Source organism: Schistocerca piceifrons, chromosome 4 (genome assembly GCF_021461385.2).
Source record: "Schistocerca piceifrons isolate TAMUIC-IGC-003096 chromosome 4, iqSchPice1.1, whole genome shotgun sequence".
Taxonomy (NCBI): domain Eukaryota; kingdom Metazoa; phylum Arthropoda; class Insecta; order Orthoptera; family Acrididae; genus Schistocerca; species Schistocerca piceifrons.
This window is the reverse complement of record NC_060141.1, coordinates 641,369,013-641,386,109: the sequence shown is the minus strand read 5'-3', so window position 1 is coordinate 641,386,109 and position 17,097 is coordinate 641,369,013. Positions and strand designations below refer to the sequence as shown.

The 17,097-nt window shown below is 40.2% G+C and overlaps 1 protein-coding gene across 1 annotated transcript in view; it reads left to right on the top strand.

Moving 5' to 3' along the window:
• LOC124794805 (tyrosine-protein kinase hopscotch) overlaps positions 1 to 17,097 on the top strand; it is a 194,594-nt gene that overhangs the window by 51,483 nt on the left and 126,014 nt on the right. Inside the window, exon 8 of the mRNA XM_047258461.1 lies at positions 15,698 to 15,819. Within this exon, the coding sequence (XP_047114417.1) occupies positions 15,698 to 15,819 (122 nt within the window). The remainder of the gene's footprint in view (positions 1 to 15,697; positions 15,820 to 17,097) is intronic.

Genomic DNA, 17,097 nt, shown 5'->3' with positions numbered 1-17,097 from the left:
TATTGTAAATTCTGTACTAATTTTAAACATTTGGTTTTGTGTGCTAGAACTAAATGCTTTGCCTCCCTTTTGTTTGAGGATGGAGCGTGGCGGATGTGATAATATGTGAGATTTCATATTCCTTACAGAAGTTTGCAAATTGATGAGGGATAAATTTGGGCAGTGGCTGCCCCTGTGTAAGAGCACAAGAATATGTGAACACCATGACTTTTGACACCTTGTGAAGTTATTGACTATTTTTCTCTGAAAGCTATTAAACCTAAGATAGATACAATAATCTGAAATATAAGGCTGTGCTATGTTCCTACTTTCTAGTCTCTACGAAACTTGGCATCAGGGCTGCAAGATCATCTTCAGTTGTGCATGATTTAAGGACCTTTTGTTTATGCTCAACTGACATGACATAATTGCCTTATGGGTCTAATATATATGGATTTGATGAACAATGTGCACAGTTCAAGGCATACTCAGCTAGCTCCTACCACTTAATTACAAGTTTGCGACAGTGCCACTAGGTGGTAGCACACTGGAGCAGACTTTTATCCCCATTAACTTGGCATAAATCCTGCTAGACAGTAGCACACTGCTCAGAATAGCAATTCACTCAGTATATAGTATAATTAGATGAGATGTCAGATAGAAAAACTTATTTTGTGCATTTCTGAATGAATAATGTACACTCCTGGAAATTGAAATAAGAACATCGTGAATTCATTGTCCCAGGAAGGGGAAACTTTATTGACACATTCCTGGGGTGAGATACATCACATGATCACACTGACAGAACCACAGGCACATAGACACAGGCAACAGAGCATGCACAATGTCGGCACCAGTACAGTGTATATCCACCTTTCGCAGCAATGCAGGCTGCTATTCTCCCATGGAGACGATCGTAGAGATGCTGGATGTAGTCCTGTGGAACGGCTTGCCATGCCATTTCCACCTGGCGCCTCAGTTGGACCAGCGTTCGTGCTGGACGTGCAGACCGCGTGAGACGACGCTTCATCCAGTCCCAAACATGCTCAATGGGGGACAGATCCGGAGATCTTGCTGGCCAGGGTAGTTGACTTACACCTTCTAGAGCACGTTGGGTGGCACGGGATACATACGGACGTGCATTGTCCTGTTGGAACAGCAAGTTCCCTTGCCGGTCTAGGAATGGTAGAACGATGGGTTCGATGACGGTTTGGATGTACCGTGCACTATTCAGTGTCCCCTCGACGATCACCAGTGGTGTACGGCCAGTGTAGGAGATCGCTCCCCACACCATGATGCCGGGTGTTGGCCCTGTGTGCCTCGGTCGTATGCAGTCCTGATTGTGGCGCTCACCTGCACGGCGCCAAACACGCATACGACCATCATTGGCACCAAGGCAGAAGCGACTCTCATCGCTGAAGACGACACGTCTCCATTCGTCCCTCCATTCACGCCTGTCGCGACACCACTGGAGGCGGGCTGCACGATGTTGGGGCGTGAGCGGAAGACGGTCTAACGGTGTGCGGGACCGTAGCCCAGCTTCATGGAGACGGTTGCGAATGGTCCTCGCCGATACCCCAGGAGCAACAGTGTCCCTAATTTGCTGGGAAGTGGCGGTGCGGTCCCCTACGGCACTACGTAGGATCCTACGGTCTTGGCGTGCATCCGTGCGTCGCTGCGGTCCGGTCCCAGGTCGACGGGCACGTGCACCTTCCACCGTCCACTGGCGACAACATCGATGTACTGTGGAGACCTCACGCCCCACGTGTTGAGCAATTCGGCGGTACGTCCACCCGGCCTCCCGCATGCCCACTATACGCCCTCGCTCAAAGTCCGTCAACTGCACATACGGTTCACGTCCACGCTGTCGCGGCATGCTACCAGTGTTAAAGACTGCGATGGAGCTCCGTATGCCACGGCAAACTGGCTGACACTGACGGCGGCGGTGCACAAATGCTGCGCAGCTAGCGCCATTCGACGGCCAACACCGCGGTTCCTGGTGTGTCCGCTGTGCCGTGCGTGTGATCATTGCTTGTACAGCCCTCTCGCAGTGTCCGGAGCAAGTATGGTGGGTCTGACACACCGGTGTCAATGTGTCAATGTGTTCTGTTTTCCATTTCCAGGAGTGTATATTAGGCTTTGCATTTTATCATAGAGAATCCATTTGTATTCCTAACAGGAGAGTGCACCAGTTTAGTAGGTGTTTTTTTTTTTTTACCTAGAGACAGGGGACAGTTTTGGTAGACATTACTAGTTGGATTTAATCATCTCCACAAATGGCAGTTCATGTTTCAATTTGGTTGTTAACTGTGTGGGCATCAGCTTTCATGTGCACTGTCAACATGAACTTTGTTGAATCTATTTTAAGTGCTAATAGAAAGGTAAATTACCAGGAAAATTTAGCCGCAAAGGAACTAAGGTCTCCCAGACTAGAACCATTGATCAAAAGAGTGACAAAATCAAGTAAACGTGCTTCAAATGAAAATTTAACAAAGAAGTGTACAGTAGGCATAAGTGGTTGAATTGATGCAACATACCAGTGTCTGATTTGTCAATAAGCATAATTCGTGGACTGATTCAGGTGTTGAGGATCATGTACATTTGTCCAAAAAAGTAAAAAAGCATTAAATGTCCACTTAAACAAAAATGTGACACAGAGAGTACCAAAAGATTACACATTATTTTGTTTGTGCCATAAACTGTACTGAATTATGTACAACACAACAAAATTCCACAAAATCATTTCTTTCTTTCATCAGATGAGTTATGTGCTTTATTATTAGTAGTAGTATTAGTATCTGCAGTGGTTGCAGGTGTATACCCATTTGTTCATAATCATAACAGTTATATAGCAGATGCTATTTTACATCAGATTTAGCTGAACCTAAAACTTTGTGAACACCCAAAATGTATTGTGGTCTATTATCTGGGACAGTTGCCTGTAGTACCCATTCTGTGGTAAAAATTTTATGTGGTGCTTTCAGGATTGCTTCAGCAGTAGCATTTGCTATTATATGGATGGCATTTACGACATTGTATAATGCATCAGCAGAAACTCAGACCACCAAATGGTTTGGCATAGTCTATGTAGAGGTGTTCTAATTTTTGTTTCAGTGCTGGCCATGGAGTAAAACCTGACTGTAGAGCAAATCTGTCAAAACATGATAATTTTTCACTGTTGTTGGATAACCATATCCAGCATACCTGTCGCCAGGCGATACTGTTTTTTCTGTGTCACCAGCCACGCCAGTGTTCCTTGTGCAAAGGGATTTGAACCTGTGGTCATAGTAGTGGCCGGGGAACTGCTGTGTGATACTGGTTCACGTACGTGCTTTTCATTAGGACACTTGTACTATCAGCAGTTTGTGCCATTGAGGAAAAAAATTGCATAGTGAGGGATCATTTAAATTCATTTTGGATATACAGAATCACTTGTGTGAGCAGTAAGTGCTACTAATGGCATGTGATCTGTAATTAATAAATGTAGAACTTAATTAATCATGTAAATGATAACTAATTAGGAAGTAGTTTACTGGACTCTGATTTCGTGTCTTTGATGCATAATTGATTGGTTAAATGCCGTCAGGGTTTCTATTGTGTATGACAAGACTTTTATGTATTTGCATTTATCTTCTGTGAGAATTAATAATTTCCCAATTTCAAATATTGCTAGGCTTGGGGCAGACTGAAGCTTTCTCTTAAGCATAAAAAATGCTGTCACACTCCTCAGAAATTTTTGTGGCATAGATTTACACCAGAGCAATTGATTGGGTGCACAGTTTCAGCTACATTTGTAATTACCTGAATGAATTATTTAATTTTTCCGAGAAATGCCTTTAGTTTCATCAGGGTGTTTCGTTTCAATAATGAGTCTGTAGTTTCTGAATGGTGCTGTTTTCTATATGTTCCTTTGTTCTTGAAATAAACTGCATTTGTCTAAATTAAATTTTAGGCCTATTTCATGCAGTCCGGATCAGAAAATGAAGAGTTTAGTTGAGCGACATTGCTGATCCATGTCTTTGACAATAATGTCACACATGTAGTTTGTACATTAGTACATTTTTGGTTAGCTGCTCCAGAAGTATTTGAAAAATAACATTTACACTTGCGAACCTCTGCAGGTTGAAGGGTGTATTAATAACAGTGATGTGTTGAGCTTCTTGTTTAACAAATTTGTCAATAAGCATCTGTGAATTAAACATTTATAAAAAGTTTCTTGTATGCTGGTCTCAAAAGAAATTCATTTAGGTGTGGAATGGGGTATGTATTTGTTATGGTGATTCTTCAGCTTTTCCCGGCATATTTCTTGACAAAATAGTTTGTGTGTGAATGGCTAGATGTCAGTGCCCAGTGGGCCAACGTTACAGCTAGCAACCACATTGCCATCATCAGGTGCACTGATGAACTGACTGCTGAAGGACCGACATGGTATTTTTATCTTCCCCCCTATAATGATATGTTTACGTAATGTGTATACATAAACATACAGTTATAAATGTCCCCGTTCGTAGCCGCTAATTATAACAATATGTTTACTTTTGTGCTGTAACATATAGCTATAATCAGCGGTGGAAACATATTTGCGAACGCCGACCGTGTGCGGCTGTTTCTTGTTGGATCGTCTGATCAGTCAGAAGTTGCATTGCGGAGGAGAGTAAATGCCTATTCAAAATGTAATTATTTTTGAATAGCTCAACATGAATTTCCTAAGGGACCGTAGTTTATCATGCATTTACCAGTAGAACATGGCGCGGAGAAAATATTTCGCCGCATACAACTTCCGTCCGATTTCGACGAAAGAATTCGTGACTGTGAACTCTCTATTTGGCAGAAACATAAAGAAAATTAAATAACGTCATGAAAGAGTGAGACATAGATTCTATATTAAATAAATAGTCCATACACCAGTTCCATTTAAATCTGAATTTATGGCGATTAATAGACAAACTTACACTGCAACGAAGGATTTAACATGGATGCCGTTTTGACTGGCACTTCTCGTAATGAAAAACAATTCCTTTGACATTTTCACATACACGTCGCACAATAAATCTACTGCTAGGCACTTCTAGTATTACACATTTACTTTACACTAGAACAATATTATTTTTTAACAATAATAATACGGCGGCAAGACATACGCGTCCAACACAAGTTACAGGAGACAAGAGAAGAATGAGTAGCTGTTCATCGAGAATATCTTGTACATCAAAAAAAATGTGTAAAAAAGTGTTCTTCTTCTGTCTGTTTTTCGCGCCGCGGTTTTCAAAGTCAATAACTCACAGCATCTCTGACGGTGCTTTGACAATAAACAAGTTACGTCACAGGTCGTTCACCTTTTACATTCTCACAACATTATTTGCTCACTGTAGCTGTTGCCGAGCGACTGCTCGATTAGTGAATGATTTAAAATGATAAGGCAATCACTTAATGTTACATTCAGTGCCCAGTGGGCCAACGTTACAGCTAGCAACCACATTGCCATCATCAGGTGCACTGATGAACTGACTGCTGAAGGACCGACATGGTATTTTTATCTTCCCCCCCCTCCTTCCTCTCTGATCAGCACTCTGTCCATCATCTGCACCCAGCATCTCTTTCCCCACTCCTCCTACTACCTTGTTTCTCCATCCTATTTTCACGCACAGACATTCCTTCTGGCAACACTTCTGCTGTTCCTAGTTGTTGCTTGTTGAAATATTGTGTATTTTGGACACTGACATCCGTCCGTTCACCTGTGAACTACTTCATGAGGAGAGAATGAAAAATCACATCACATACTTTTACAGAGGAGCTGTCCCACAGCACGAAAAGACTTGACAAGCTGCAGCAACAGAAGAGCTGTTTGCTGAGTGCCTTTGCATTCCTTATGAGATGCAATGAAGAACATGTTGTGCTAAGCTTTGCCAAGATAATGCATCTCATTGACTCAGCAGCAGCCAGAAAAATCAAGAAACATGCCAGCATAGCCATGGTATGGGAGAGAGGACACTTTACTTGCTGGTACCTAGACTTGACTAACAAAGAACTATTCAAATTATATCTACAGCTGGCTGACCAGTTCAGTTCTTGGAAGTGGGAATAGACTGACAGTGTCGTGTAGGACAAAGCAGGCTCTGCACAAAGGAAGGCCAGGTCAAACATCAAAATTTGAGAGCATACTTAAGAGAGAAATCCTTCTGATGCTCCCTGCAAGACCACATCAATCATATGGCCAAACAACTGGATGAGGACACAGTTTCAGTTCTTAAGAAAGGACTCAATTTTGTACCCACTCGTAAATTTGCACCTATCATGGACATTATCATCACAGTAGAACAAGCAGCTGCATGACTTCCAGCTGACACACCTATAGTAGTACATCACAAAATCTGTTATGGTCTCACATGAACAACATCTATGAAACTGAACATCTCTAGCAGGGAGAGGGCTGCCATATGGGAACTAAGAGAAGATTCAGATATCATGATCTTACCTGCCAACAAAGGCAGTCCACTGTGGTCGTATCTCACTGGTATTCGGTTGAAAAGATCTGTGACCTGCTAGAAGACAGTGCACACTGGAAGATACTGCTGATCCTAGCAGAGGATAGAGAGGAAGACCATGGCGTTTCTCAAAGATTACGGCTTGCCAAATGAGGTTGTTAAGAAACTACAACAAAGAGCACTAGTTCCATTGTGATCTCATGGACTGCTGAAAATTCATAGAGATGGGGTGCCTTTATGTTCTGTTATTAGCAACATTGGTGCCCTGATGTGCGAGATGTGATCAAAGTGTAATGGGAAATTTTTAATTTCACAGACTTTATACACCGAAGTTTCAAAAAATAAAATTTGTCACGGTGATACCTATGTTCCTGATGTATGTATGTTTTTTCTACTTTTTTGAATTTATACTTTATTGTTGTCAGTTGAAAAGCTTATATGTGTTTTAGAGTGCTCAGTAAATGTTTACTTTTAAAAAAGATGACTCAAAGAATTTGTGTTAAATTTTTCTTGAAAAATGGTAGTGCAGCACCACACTTGAAATGTTGACTCTGGCTTTTGGTGAATCTGCTATGAGTAAGACAAGAGTTTATGAGTGTATGTACATTTCAGGGAAGGTCAAGAAGGCGTTGAAGATGGCAACCACCCTGGATGCCCTAGAACATCAATTACACTTGCCATATCCTTTTTCTCATGACAAGCAATTTTTTCAGGTGTTTTTGACATGAAACGTGTAGCAGCAAAGTTTGTTCCAAAATTGTTGAATTTCAACAGAAAATGACATCACAGAGACATAATTCAGGAATTGCTGAATAAAGTCGGCAACAATCCAGAACTTCTAAAGAAGGTTATAATGGGTGACAAAACATGGGTATATGGTATGACATTGAGACCAAGGCGTAATCAACCCAATGGAAACTGCCTCAAGACCCAAGACCAAAAGAAAAATTCAGCCAGTTCAAACACGTGAAGATTCTTATCATTGTTTTCTTCAGTTACAATGGGATAGTGCATCATGAGTTCCTGCTTTATGGTTGTACGGTCAGTGAGGAATACTAGCTGAAAGTTATACACTGTTTGCCTTAAGCAGTCTGAAGAAAATGAATAAAACTTTGGCAAAACAATTTGTGGAAATTGCATCATGATAATGCTCCCACTCACAACTCAATGTTTGAGTTATGCTGCCTCAGCCACCGTATTTGCCCCTGTGACTTCTTTCTATTCCCAAGGCTAAAGAGAACTATGAAATGACATCGTTTTGCCACCATTGATGAGATAAAAACAGAATGACTGAAGGAGTCATGACTGAAAAGTGAGTTCCAGAAGTGCTTCCAAGATTGGAAAAAGAACTGGTACAATCACTTTGAATGGGACAAAATTGATGTTGATGAATAAATAAAGATTCTATAAGAAAAACAAAAATTCCTATTATTTTTTGATCACACCTCTTACTCACTCACTAAATACCTGAAGATTTGTGCAGCCCTTACGTCGGAAGTGTTCGAATCACATTCGCCAATCTGTGGATTTTGTTGGCTGCATTAGCAACTTCAGACGTAAGGATACTGACATCCTCGTGAGCTTTGACATTGTCTCTCTTCTTACATGACTGACTTTATAAGAATCTTTAGAACTTATTAGCCTGAACTTTGACATAGAGAAGACCAATCCTTTTAGCTGTCTTGATGTTGACATACTTTCTTTTCAACCACAGCTACTATGAGCAGACTGGAAGAATAGCCATGGGGAGCCAACTTTCACCAGTTGTGGCCAACATGTATATGGAACATTTTGATGAGGAAGCCTTGGAATCAGCCCGGTGGAAACCTATTTGTTTCTTCCGGTATGTAAATGATGCTTGTGTCATATTACTTCATGAAAGAGACAAACTGAATGACTTCCTCAAACTATCTCAACTCTATACACCAGAATATCAGTTGGAGTGAGTAGGACACTCCTCTTTCCAGATATCATGGTAAAATGAAGGGAGCACATTGGGCCACACCATGAACTGGAAGAAGCTGCACACTTACCTATGCCTACACACAGGCAGATGCCCCCACCCGGTGCAAAGTAATGGGATGCTGAAACATTAGAACATAGGAACTGCACCATCTATGACAATGAGAGTTCCAACCACTTTGCTGTAAAGTGAAAATCTCATTCTGGAAACATCGCCCAGGCTGTGGCTAAGCCATGTCGCTGCAATATCCTTTCTTCCAGGAGTGCTAGTTCTGCAAAGTTTGCAGGAGAGCTCCTGTGAAGTTTGGAATGTAGGAGACAAGATACTGCTAGAATTAAAGCTGTGAGGATGAGTTGGGAGTGGGATTGAAGGGACCAGACTGCTACGGTCATCGGTAGTTGTGAGTTGGGCTTGGGTGGCTCAGTCAGTAGAGCACTTGGCTGTGAAAGGCAAAGGTCCCAAGTTTGAGTCTCGGTCCGGCACACAATTTAATATGCCAGAAAGTTTCACTGTTGAAGATCATTGCTGAGGATACCAACAGCACACCAAATGCAGCAGCCTAACAAGCCTGCAGGTATGGAACATTGCCTATTGGTATTACATGGAATGGATTATGCCCATACTAAGGTTCTGACACAGACTTCTGGGACTGTGTCATTAGAGAATATACCACGATTCAAATAAGGGAACCATTGATCAGTCCTGATAGTGGCTACATCCTTAGTAAGGCCTGGTAACCTGCAGTTGCACTTATGAGAAGATGAATGAGCTGTCCCATAATGAACTGACTTCAGGGGAAGGCGGAGGACCAGCAGAGGTGCTGGCAGCACAGGTATCTGGGTGCAAACACAATATGGAGCAATGATATGCTGGGAGAAGTAAAGGATGAGATACTGGGCATGGATGGCAGATAAAGCTGCAGACCAGAAACAATGCAAAGAGAGCATCTTGCTGCTCCAGGTCCTCTGTAGTCAGTTCTTCAGTGCACACAATGACAACAACATGGTCACTTAATGAAATATTGTGCCTGTTGGGCACTGACATCTGGCCCTGCCAATGCCAAATAGTTTTTCAATGTACACTCCTGGAAATTGAAATAAGAACACTGTGAATTCATTGTCCCAGGAAGGGGAAACTTTATTGACACATTCCTGGGGTGAGATACATCACATGATCACACTGACAGAACCACAGGCACATAGACACAGGCAACAGAGCATGCACAATGTCGGCACCAGTACAGTGTATATCCACCTTTCGCAGCAATGCAGGCTGCTATTCTCCCATGGAGACGATCGTAGAGATGCTGGATGTAGTCCTGTGGAACGGCTTGCCATGCCATTTCCACCTGGCGCCTCAGTTGGACCAGCGTTCGTGCTGGACGTGCAGACCGCGTGAGACGACGCTTCATCCAGTCCCAAACATGCTCAATGGGGGACAGATCCGGAGATCTTGCTGGCCAGGGTAGTTGACTTACACCTTCTAGAGCACGTTGGGTGGCACGGGATACATACGGACGTGCATTGTCCTGTTGGAACAGCAAGTTCCCTTGCCGGTCTAGGAATGGTAGAACGATGGGTTCGATGACGGTTTGGATGTACCGTGCACTATTCAGTGTCCCCTCGACGATCACCAGTGGTGTACGGCCAGTGTAGGAGATCGCTCCCCACACCATGATGCCGGGTGTTGGCCCTGTGTGCCTCGGTCGTATGCAGTCCTGATTGTGGCGCTCACCTGCACGGCGCCAAACACGCATACGACCATCATTGGCACCAAGGCAGAAGCGACTCTCATCGCTGAAGACGACACGTCTCCATTCGTCCCTCCATTCACGCCTGTCGCGACACCACTGGAGGCGGGCTGCACGATGTTGGGGCGTGAGCGGAAGACGGCCTAACGGTGTGCGGGACCGTAGCCCAGCTTCATGGAGACGGTTGCGAATGGTCCTCGCCGATACCCCAGGAGCAACAGTGTCCCTAATTTGCTGGGAAGTGGCGGTGCGGTCCCCTACGGCACTGCGTAGGATCCTACGGTCTTGGCGTGCATCCGTGCGTCGCTGCGGTCCGGTCCCAGGTCGACGGGCACGTGCACCTTCCACCGTCCACTGGCGACAACATCGATGTACTGTGGAGACCTCACGCCCCACGTGTTGAGCAATTCGGCGGTACGTCCACCCGGCCTCCCGCATGCCCACTATACGCCCTCGCTCAAAGTCCGTCAACTGCACATACGGTTCACGTCCACGCTGTCGCGGCATGCTACCAGTGTTAAAGACTGCGATGGAGCTCCGTATGCCACGGCAAACTGGCTGACACTGACGGCGGCGGTGCACAAATGCTGCGCAGCTAGCGCCATTCGACGGCCAACACCGCGGTTCCTGGTGTGTCCGCTGTGCCGTGCGTGTGATCATTGCTTGTACAGCCCTCTCGCAGTGTCCGGAGCAAGTATGGTGGGTCTGACACACCGGTGTCAATGTGTTCTTTTTTCCATTTCCAGGAGTGTATTATTGATTGGTTGTACCATAATTCTGCTTTTCAGGTCACTTCATGTACGTAATTGCAATTTGACACCAGGATCTGGTAGCTATTTACTACTGTGAAAAGGTACTGATGTGGCAACAGTACAATCACTAGATGATTATAGTCATATCAGATAACAAAATAAAGACTATATGGGATATAGTGAAGGAGGAGACCGGTAGAACCAAACATGGAGAGGGACAAATAGAATTAAGAGTAAAATGATACATTGGTGACAGACATGTATAGTTTTGCTGAACTTTTTAGCAAACATTTTATAACTGTTACTGACAAGATGGGGTTGTCAGGTTCTGTAGATGCTGCTATGGAATACCTCAGACCAGACATTTCAAGTAACTTCCATAATATGAATTTGACCCTCACTACCCCAGCAGAAATAATATCCATCATAAAATCTTTAAAATCAAAAACATCTAGTGGATATGATGAAATATCAACAAAGTTAATTAAAGAATGTGATTCTGAGTTAAGTAAAATATTAAGCTATCTGTGTAACCAGTCATTTATCAGTGGAATATTTCCTGAATGGTTGAAATATGCTGAAGTTAAGCTACTGTTTAAGAAGGGAGATAAAGAAATAGCATCAAATTTCTGTCCAATTTCACTTTTGTTGCCAGCATTCTCAAAAATTTTAGAAAAAGTAATGTACAATCGCCTTTATAACCATCTTATCTCAAATAACATACTGTCAAAGTCACAGTTCAGATTTCTAAAGGGTTCTGATATTGAGAAGGCTATCTACACTTACAGTGAAAATGTGCTTAATTCATTAGACAAAAAATTGCAGGCAACTGGTATATTTTGTGATCTATCAAAGGCATTTGATGTGTAAATCACAATATCCTTTTAATTAAATTAGAATATTATAGTGTAACAGGAAATGCTGCAAAATGGTTCAAATCTTATATCTCTGGCAGGAAACAAAGGGTGTTATTAGGAAAGAGACATGTATCAAGCTATCAGGCACATCATCCAACTGGGAACTACTTACATGTGGAGTACCACAAGGTTCCATTTTAGGGCCCCCTACTTTTTCTTGTGTATATCAATGACCTTTCATCAGTAACATTACCAGAAGCCAAGTTCGTTTCGTTTACTGATGATACAAACATTGCAATAAATAGCAAATCAAGTGTAGTCTTAGAAAGGTCAGCTAATAAAATATTTGTGGACATTAATCACTGCTTCCTAGCCAATTATTTGTCACTAAACTTTGACAAAACACACTACATGCAGTTCAGAACTTGTAAGGGATGTCCCATGAGTATATGCCTAACATACGATGACAAGCAGATAGAAGAAGTGGACAGTGTTAAATTCTTGGGATTACAGCTTGATAATAAATTCAACTGGGAGGAGCACACCACAGAACTGCTGAAGCATCTTAACAAATCTCTATTTGCAATGCGAATTGTGTCAGACATAGGGGATATAAAAATGAAAAAGCTGGCATACTATGCTTACTTCCATTCCATAATGTCATATGGGATTATTTTTTGGGGTAATTCACCAAGCCAAGCTAAAGTTTTCCGGGCACAAAAACGTGCAGTAAGAGTTATATGTGGTGTGAACTCAAGAACATTCTGCAGAAGCCTGTTTAGGGAACTAGGGATACTAACTACTGCTCTCCAATATATTTATTCCTTAATGAAATTTGTCATCAAAAATATATCAATTTTCCAAACAAACAGTTCAATTCATGGAATCAATACTAGAAATAAGAATAATCTTCACAAGGATTTAAAGTCACTTAGTCTTGTACAAAAAGGTGTGCATTATTCAGGAACACACAGTTTCAATTACCTGCCAGCATCCATAAAAAGCTTAACAACCAATGAAATTCAGTTTAAGAGAAGCCTAAAGGAATTATTGGTGGCCAACTCCTTCTACTCCATTGATGAATTTCCCAGTAGAACCAACTGATTTGTGTGACAATATAACTTCTGCACATTTTCAGTGCAGTAATGTGTTCATCATTGTAAATAAGTGTGTGTGTGTGTGTGTGTGTGTGTGTGTGTGTGTGTGTGTGTGTGTAAGTACAATCTAACTTCTGCACCAGTTCAGTGCAGTAATGTGTTCATTGTAAATAAGTATTTAGTAGTTGTATTACACATTTATTACATTATAAATAAATAAAAAAACTTTTTTAGTTTAAATTCAGTGCATTAGTATTTGTAAAATGATTCTTTCATATAGCGTTCATTAAAAAATGACGACCATGCCACTTGGAACCTGTGGAATGGTACATTAGCTTATTTGTTTGAGTTATAAATATTTGTCATGTATTGTTGTTTTTCTGACTTGTTCTACATCCTGGAGAACCTCCTCACTACGGATCAATTGGAATGAAAGTAAATCTAATCTAATCTAATAATGTGAATACTCTTACTTAGATAATGTGAGTTCTCTTACAAATTGCTCTTCATGGTGTAATATATGGGGGCTAGAACTAGTACTGGATTAAATGGTACATTTCACCAAGTGATTCTACTTGTTCCGAATGTCTAAATGCTGCTGTCTGAGCATATGTACCAATGATTTTCGTACTTGGTGGGCACTGTATTGTAGTTAGAAAGGAAGTGAAGTATAGGAAGGAAAAAAGTACCTTTCAGTTGTGCATCCTCATGAGTCTATTATATTATATGCTCCAGTGTTCTGGAGAGGAACACAGTAAACTGTTTCAAAATCTTCTTCTTTTTCTTTTGTTCTCAGTCCATAAATTGATCAGCAGCAATTCTACTTCTCCAATTTTCCTCTTCTGCAAGTGTCTTTTGTTCTGAGTACATTTTCAATTTCAGATATTTTTGTCTGCCTGATATACTAAAGTATTGCTCTTCATTGTGCATTTTGCCCATGCTTTTTTCCTTCTATTAATTTCACATCGAGCAAGCAAGTTCTGTATAGGTGTCCAACCTATCAATCCTTCTGTTCCTTGGTAGTCCTCCACAATGATGTTATCTTTCTAATTTGTTGAAGACTTCTTCATTGGTCATTCTCTGTCCATGAAATCTTCTGCAACATCTTGCTTCGAAAGCTTGTTGTGTTTTTCATTGTGGCTCCCCTTTACTGTCCAATTCTCCAAACCATGTAGGCTACAAATAATCAGTGTTAGTAGTTCCTTCTTGTTGTGCAGTTCTGGAGAGGAAGACAGTAAACTGTTTCAAAATCTGGCATGATTTATGGTCATTAGTCTATCTTCATTTGTTATTCTGCTAGTCAGGTACTTCAAAATATAGTGCAGAATTTGGTGGCAGATATGCTGTATTATTTCAAAAATTGAGTGTTATGCAGAAACTGAGAGACTGATCACAAAATTCATTCTATTTTATTTTCACTTATGTTTTGCTTATGTGTTCTGTTCCTTATACAGTATAGAAGATAAGCTTTTAAGTAAGTGTAACTAGTAAAAATCAAATGTTCCAAATGATGAACAAAGTAAAAACCATCTACTCAGAAATGCCACTAGTTATGATAAAAATTTTGAATGAACTATGCGAGTATGCTTGAAGCTGCAATTGATATTAACATTTGCAAGGGCACCTACTTGTTAATCTAAATTGAAATACTTTTTAGACATTTGTTGTCAGAAATGAAGCATTGGTTGTCAGCATTTATGATTATCACTCAGTGTCATAGACACAGATAGTACAGATATGACAATATATTTCTGTTAGCAAAAGATTAACTATTGAGTTTTCAGGATGATAATATGTGCTTCAGGCTACTGTACCACATGGTCCGTTTGAACAACTAGGATACTTGGTCGAAGTGGCACATAATACCATTTGGCAGTAGTGCAGAATATGCAGAGTAATTGTGACTTAACAATTTTAATTTAATGAGTTAGTCATAATTTTCTGTTACCATATGCAGGAACAAAACCACAAGATTTATAATAAAATTCTTAGGAATTAATTTTGTTTGTGGTGGCCGTTTAAGTAAGTACCACAATTTTGTTGTGACCTAGTAGTTCCTCACTTCAGGTACTGTCCAGTCAAAAACATAACATTTATAACCAAAAATAAGTAAATAATCCTTAATCACATACAGACTGATCAGACTTTTGCCTAAATGCCATAAGGTAAATGATGCAGACTCCAAGACCAGAATTATCGATTCAGGTTGTATAGAGACCACTGATTTTTACCTGTTATATCCAAAATTGTGGTGATGTTGCGAGTTGTGTATAGAATGAATGGTATGCACTCTGCAAATGAATACACAAATATGTTCCTGAGAATTGTGTTCATGTTGATGTAACTCTTAATAATATGGGTAAAATGTGGGTCATATCAAAGAAAGCACTTCATACAGCTACACATTGTGGAATCTTGGATTACAGTAAGTGGTACGATGTCTGGTCTTCCTTGAAAGTGAGTATGAACGAAAGCCCACTCTTTATTAAAAATATGAAGGTGATTGTCATATTCTGTACAAAACTGAAAACACTGTTTTAGTGGCAAGTATTTTTATGCAAAGTACAGTAATTAACATACATTATGTAAAGTACACTACAAATATTATATGCAAGTGAAAGCAACATACATCACTCTTAAGAAAATCAGTGAAAATCCATGGTGTTTCCATATAGACAAGGATATGCACAGTTATTTTGTTTATTACCATGTTTAACTTATTTTTCTAATCTGTTCTATTTTTATCTTTAATTGCAATAACTTGCAATATTTCTTTATCATTAACATTTGTTTCTTTTTTTAAATTTTATGCAGGAAGAGCGTGGAGTAGCTCATGGAAATATTAGATGCTGGAAGCTTCTAGTTCACACTCACAATGAAAATACATTTTTGGTGAAACTGGCAGATCCTGGACTCTTTGAATACTCATCATCTGAGTGGGTAACACTGAATAACTGAAAGAGTAAACTAAATTAATAAGGAGGTTATTTAAGTCTGATTCTGTACTCTTATACACAGTAATTGAGAGATATTTGTAGTGCAGTGGCCGTAATATTTGATGCTTGTAACCAGAAGAAATCAAAATTTTAATCTATTAAGTAACAGTTTTAATGGTTTGCATTGTTTTGTCTGGTCTGGGCTCTAAAAATAAAAATATACTTGCAGCTGATAAAAGAATTTGCTGTTGTAGTATATGATCCCAAATAATTTATTTTTGGCCAAAAATTAAAAAAAAAGAAAAGAAAAAAAAGATACCACTCGCCCACTTAACAATATTTTAAGCAGTCAAGACCACAAGCAGATGTGTAATTATATATTCTAAATATCCCACTTTTTGCTATGTTCATTCCTGTATGAAACATATTAGAAATGATAATTACTCTGTATGTTCTCCTTCTTTCATTTGATTCTGTTGCACTTTGTGCCTTTAGCCAATAACCATTATAACCACACAACTGGATTCTTGTTTCTAAATCAAAAACTATTCACAAGAGAAATATTTCAGCCTCTTGTATGTTCAGAGTCCAGAAGTGTCTCAAAATGAACTGATAAAATGTCAGTTACATGTTTAGAGGCATTTGGTTCTTTTCAAATTCAAGTTTATTTTATCCTTGTGGAAGAAAGTTCTAATGAACAGACATGTTATTCCCAGCAGATTCTACCAGTGAGCCATGTCTTTTATGATATTGTATTCAGAGTTTTCCACTGAAAATTGATGTTTGGATTTTGTCTTACTGATTCACTAAAATCCCACATAATCAACTTGTAGTGTGATGATCGACTGTTTTTTGTCAGTATGTATAACTCTTTGTAGAGGTTTTTACCTCCATATCACAAACTTTGTGAATGCATGGACTTGAACAATTTCCATGGACTATGTTTTGTTTATTTTTAAAACAATTTTTACTATCTTGGCTGTGATTCTTTCAATATTGGAAATATTGTTTTTCTCTGTGTCATTGGTAGTAAAGACTACACACTACTTTGTTCCTCTGTAGTAAAACACATGATAACTGTGGTATAAAATCAGTTTCAGTGGAATGCATTGTTTTGTTTCAGAAAGAAGTATTTTTTTAGAAAGAAGACCAATGTTTGATGTGAGTTTGTTCAATTATTTTAAGCCTGGGTACAGACAGTATAGTATGATACGGATTCATCTTGGATCACCTCCAGTCAACTGCCAAAGAATTGCTGACAGTACTTTCTTGGACGTT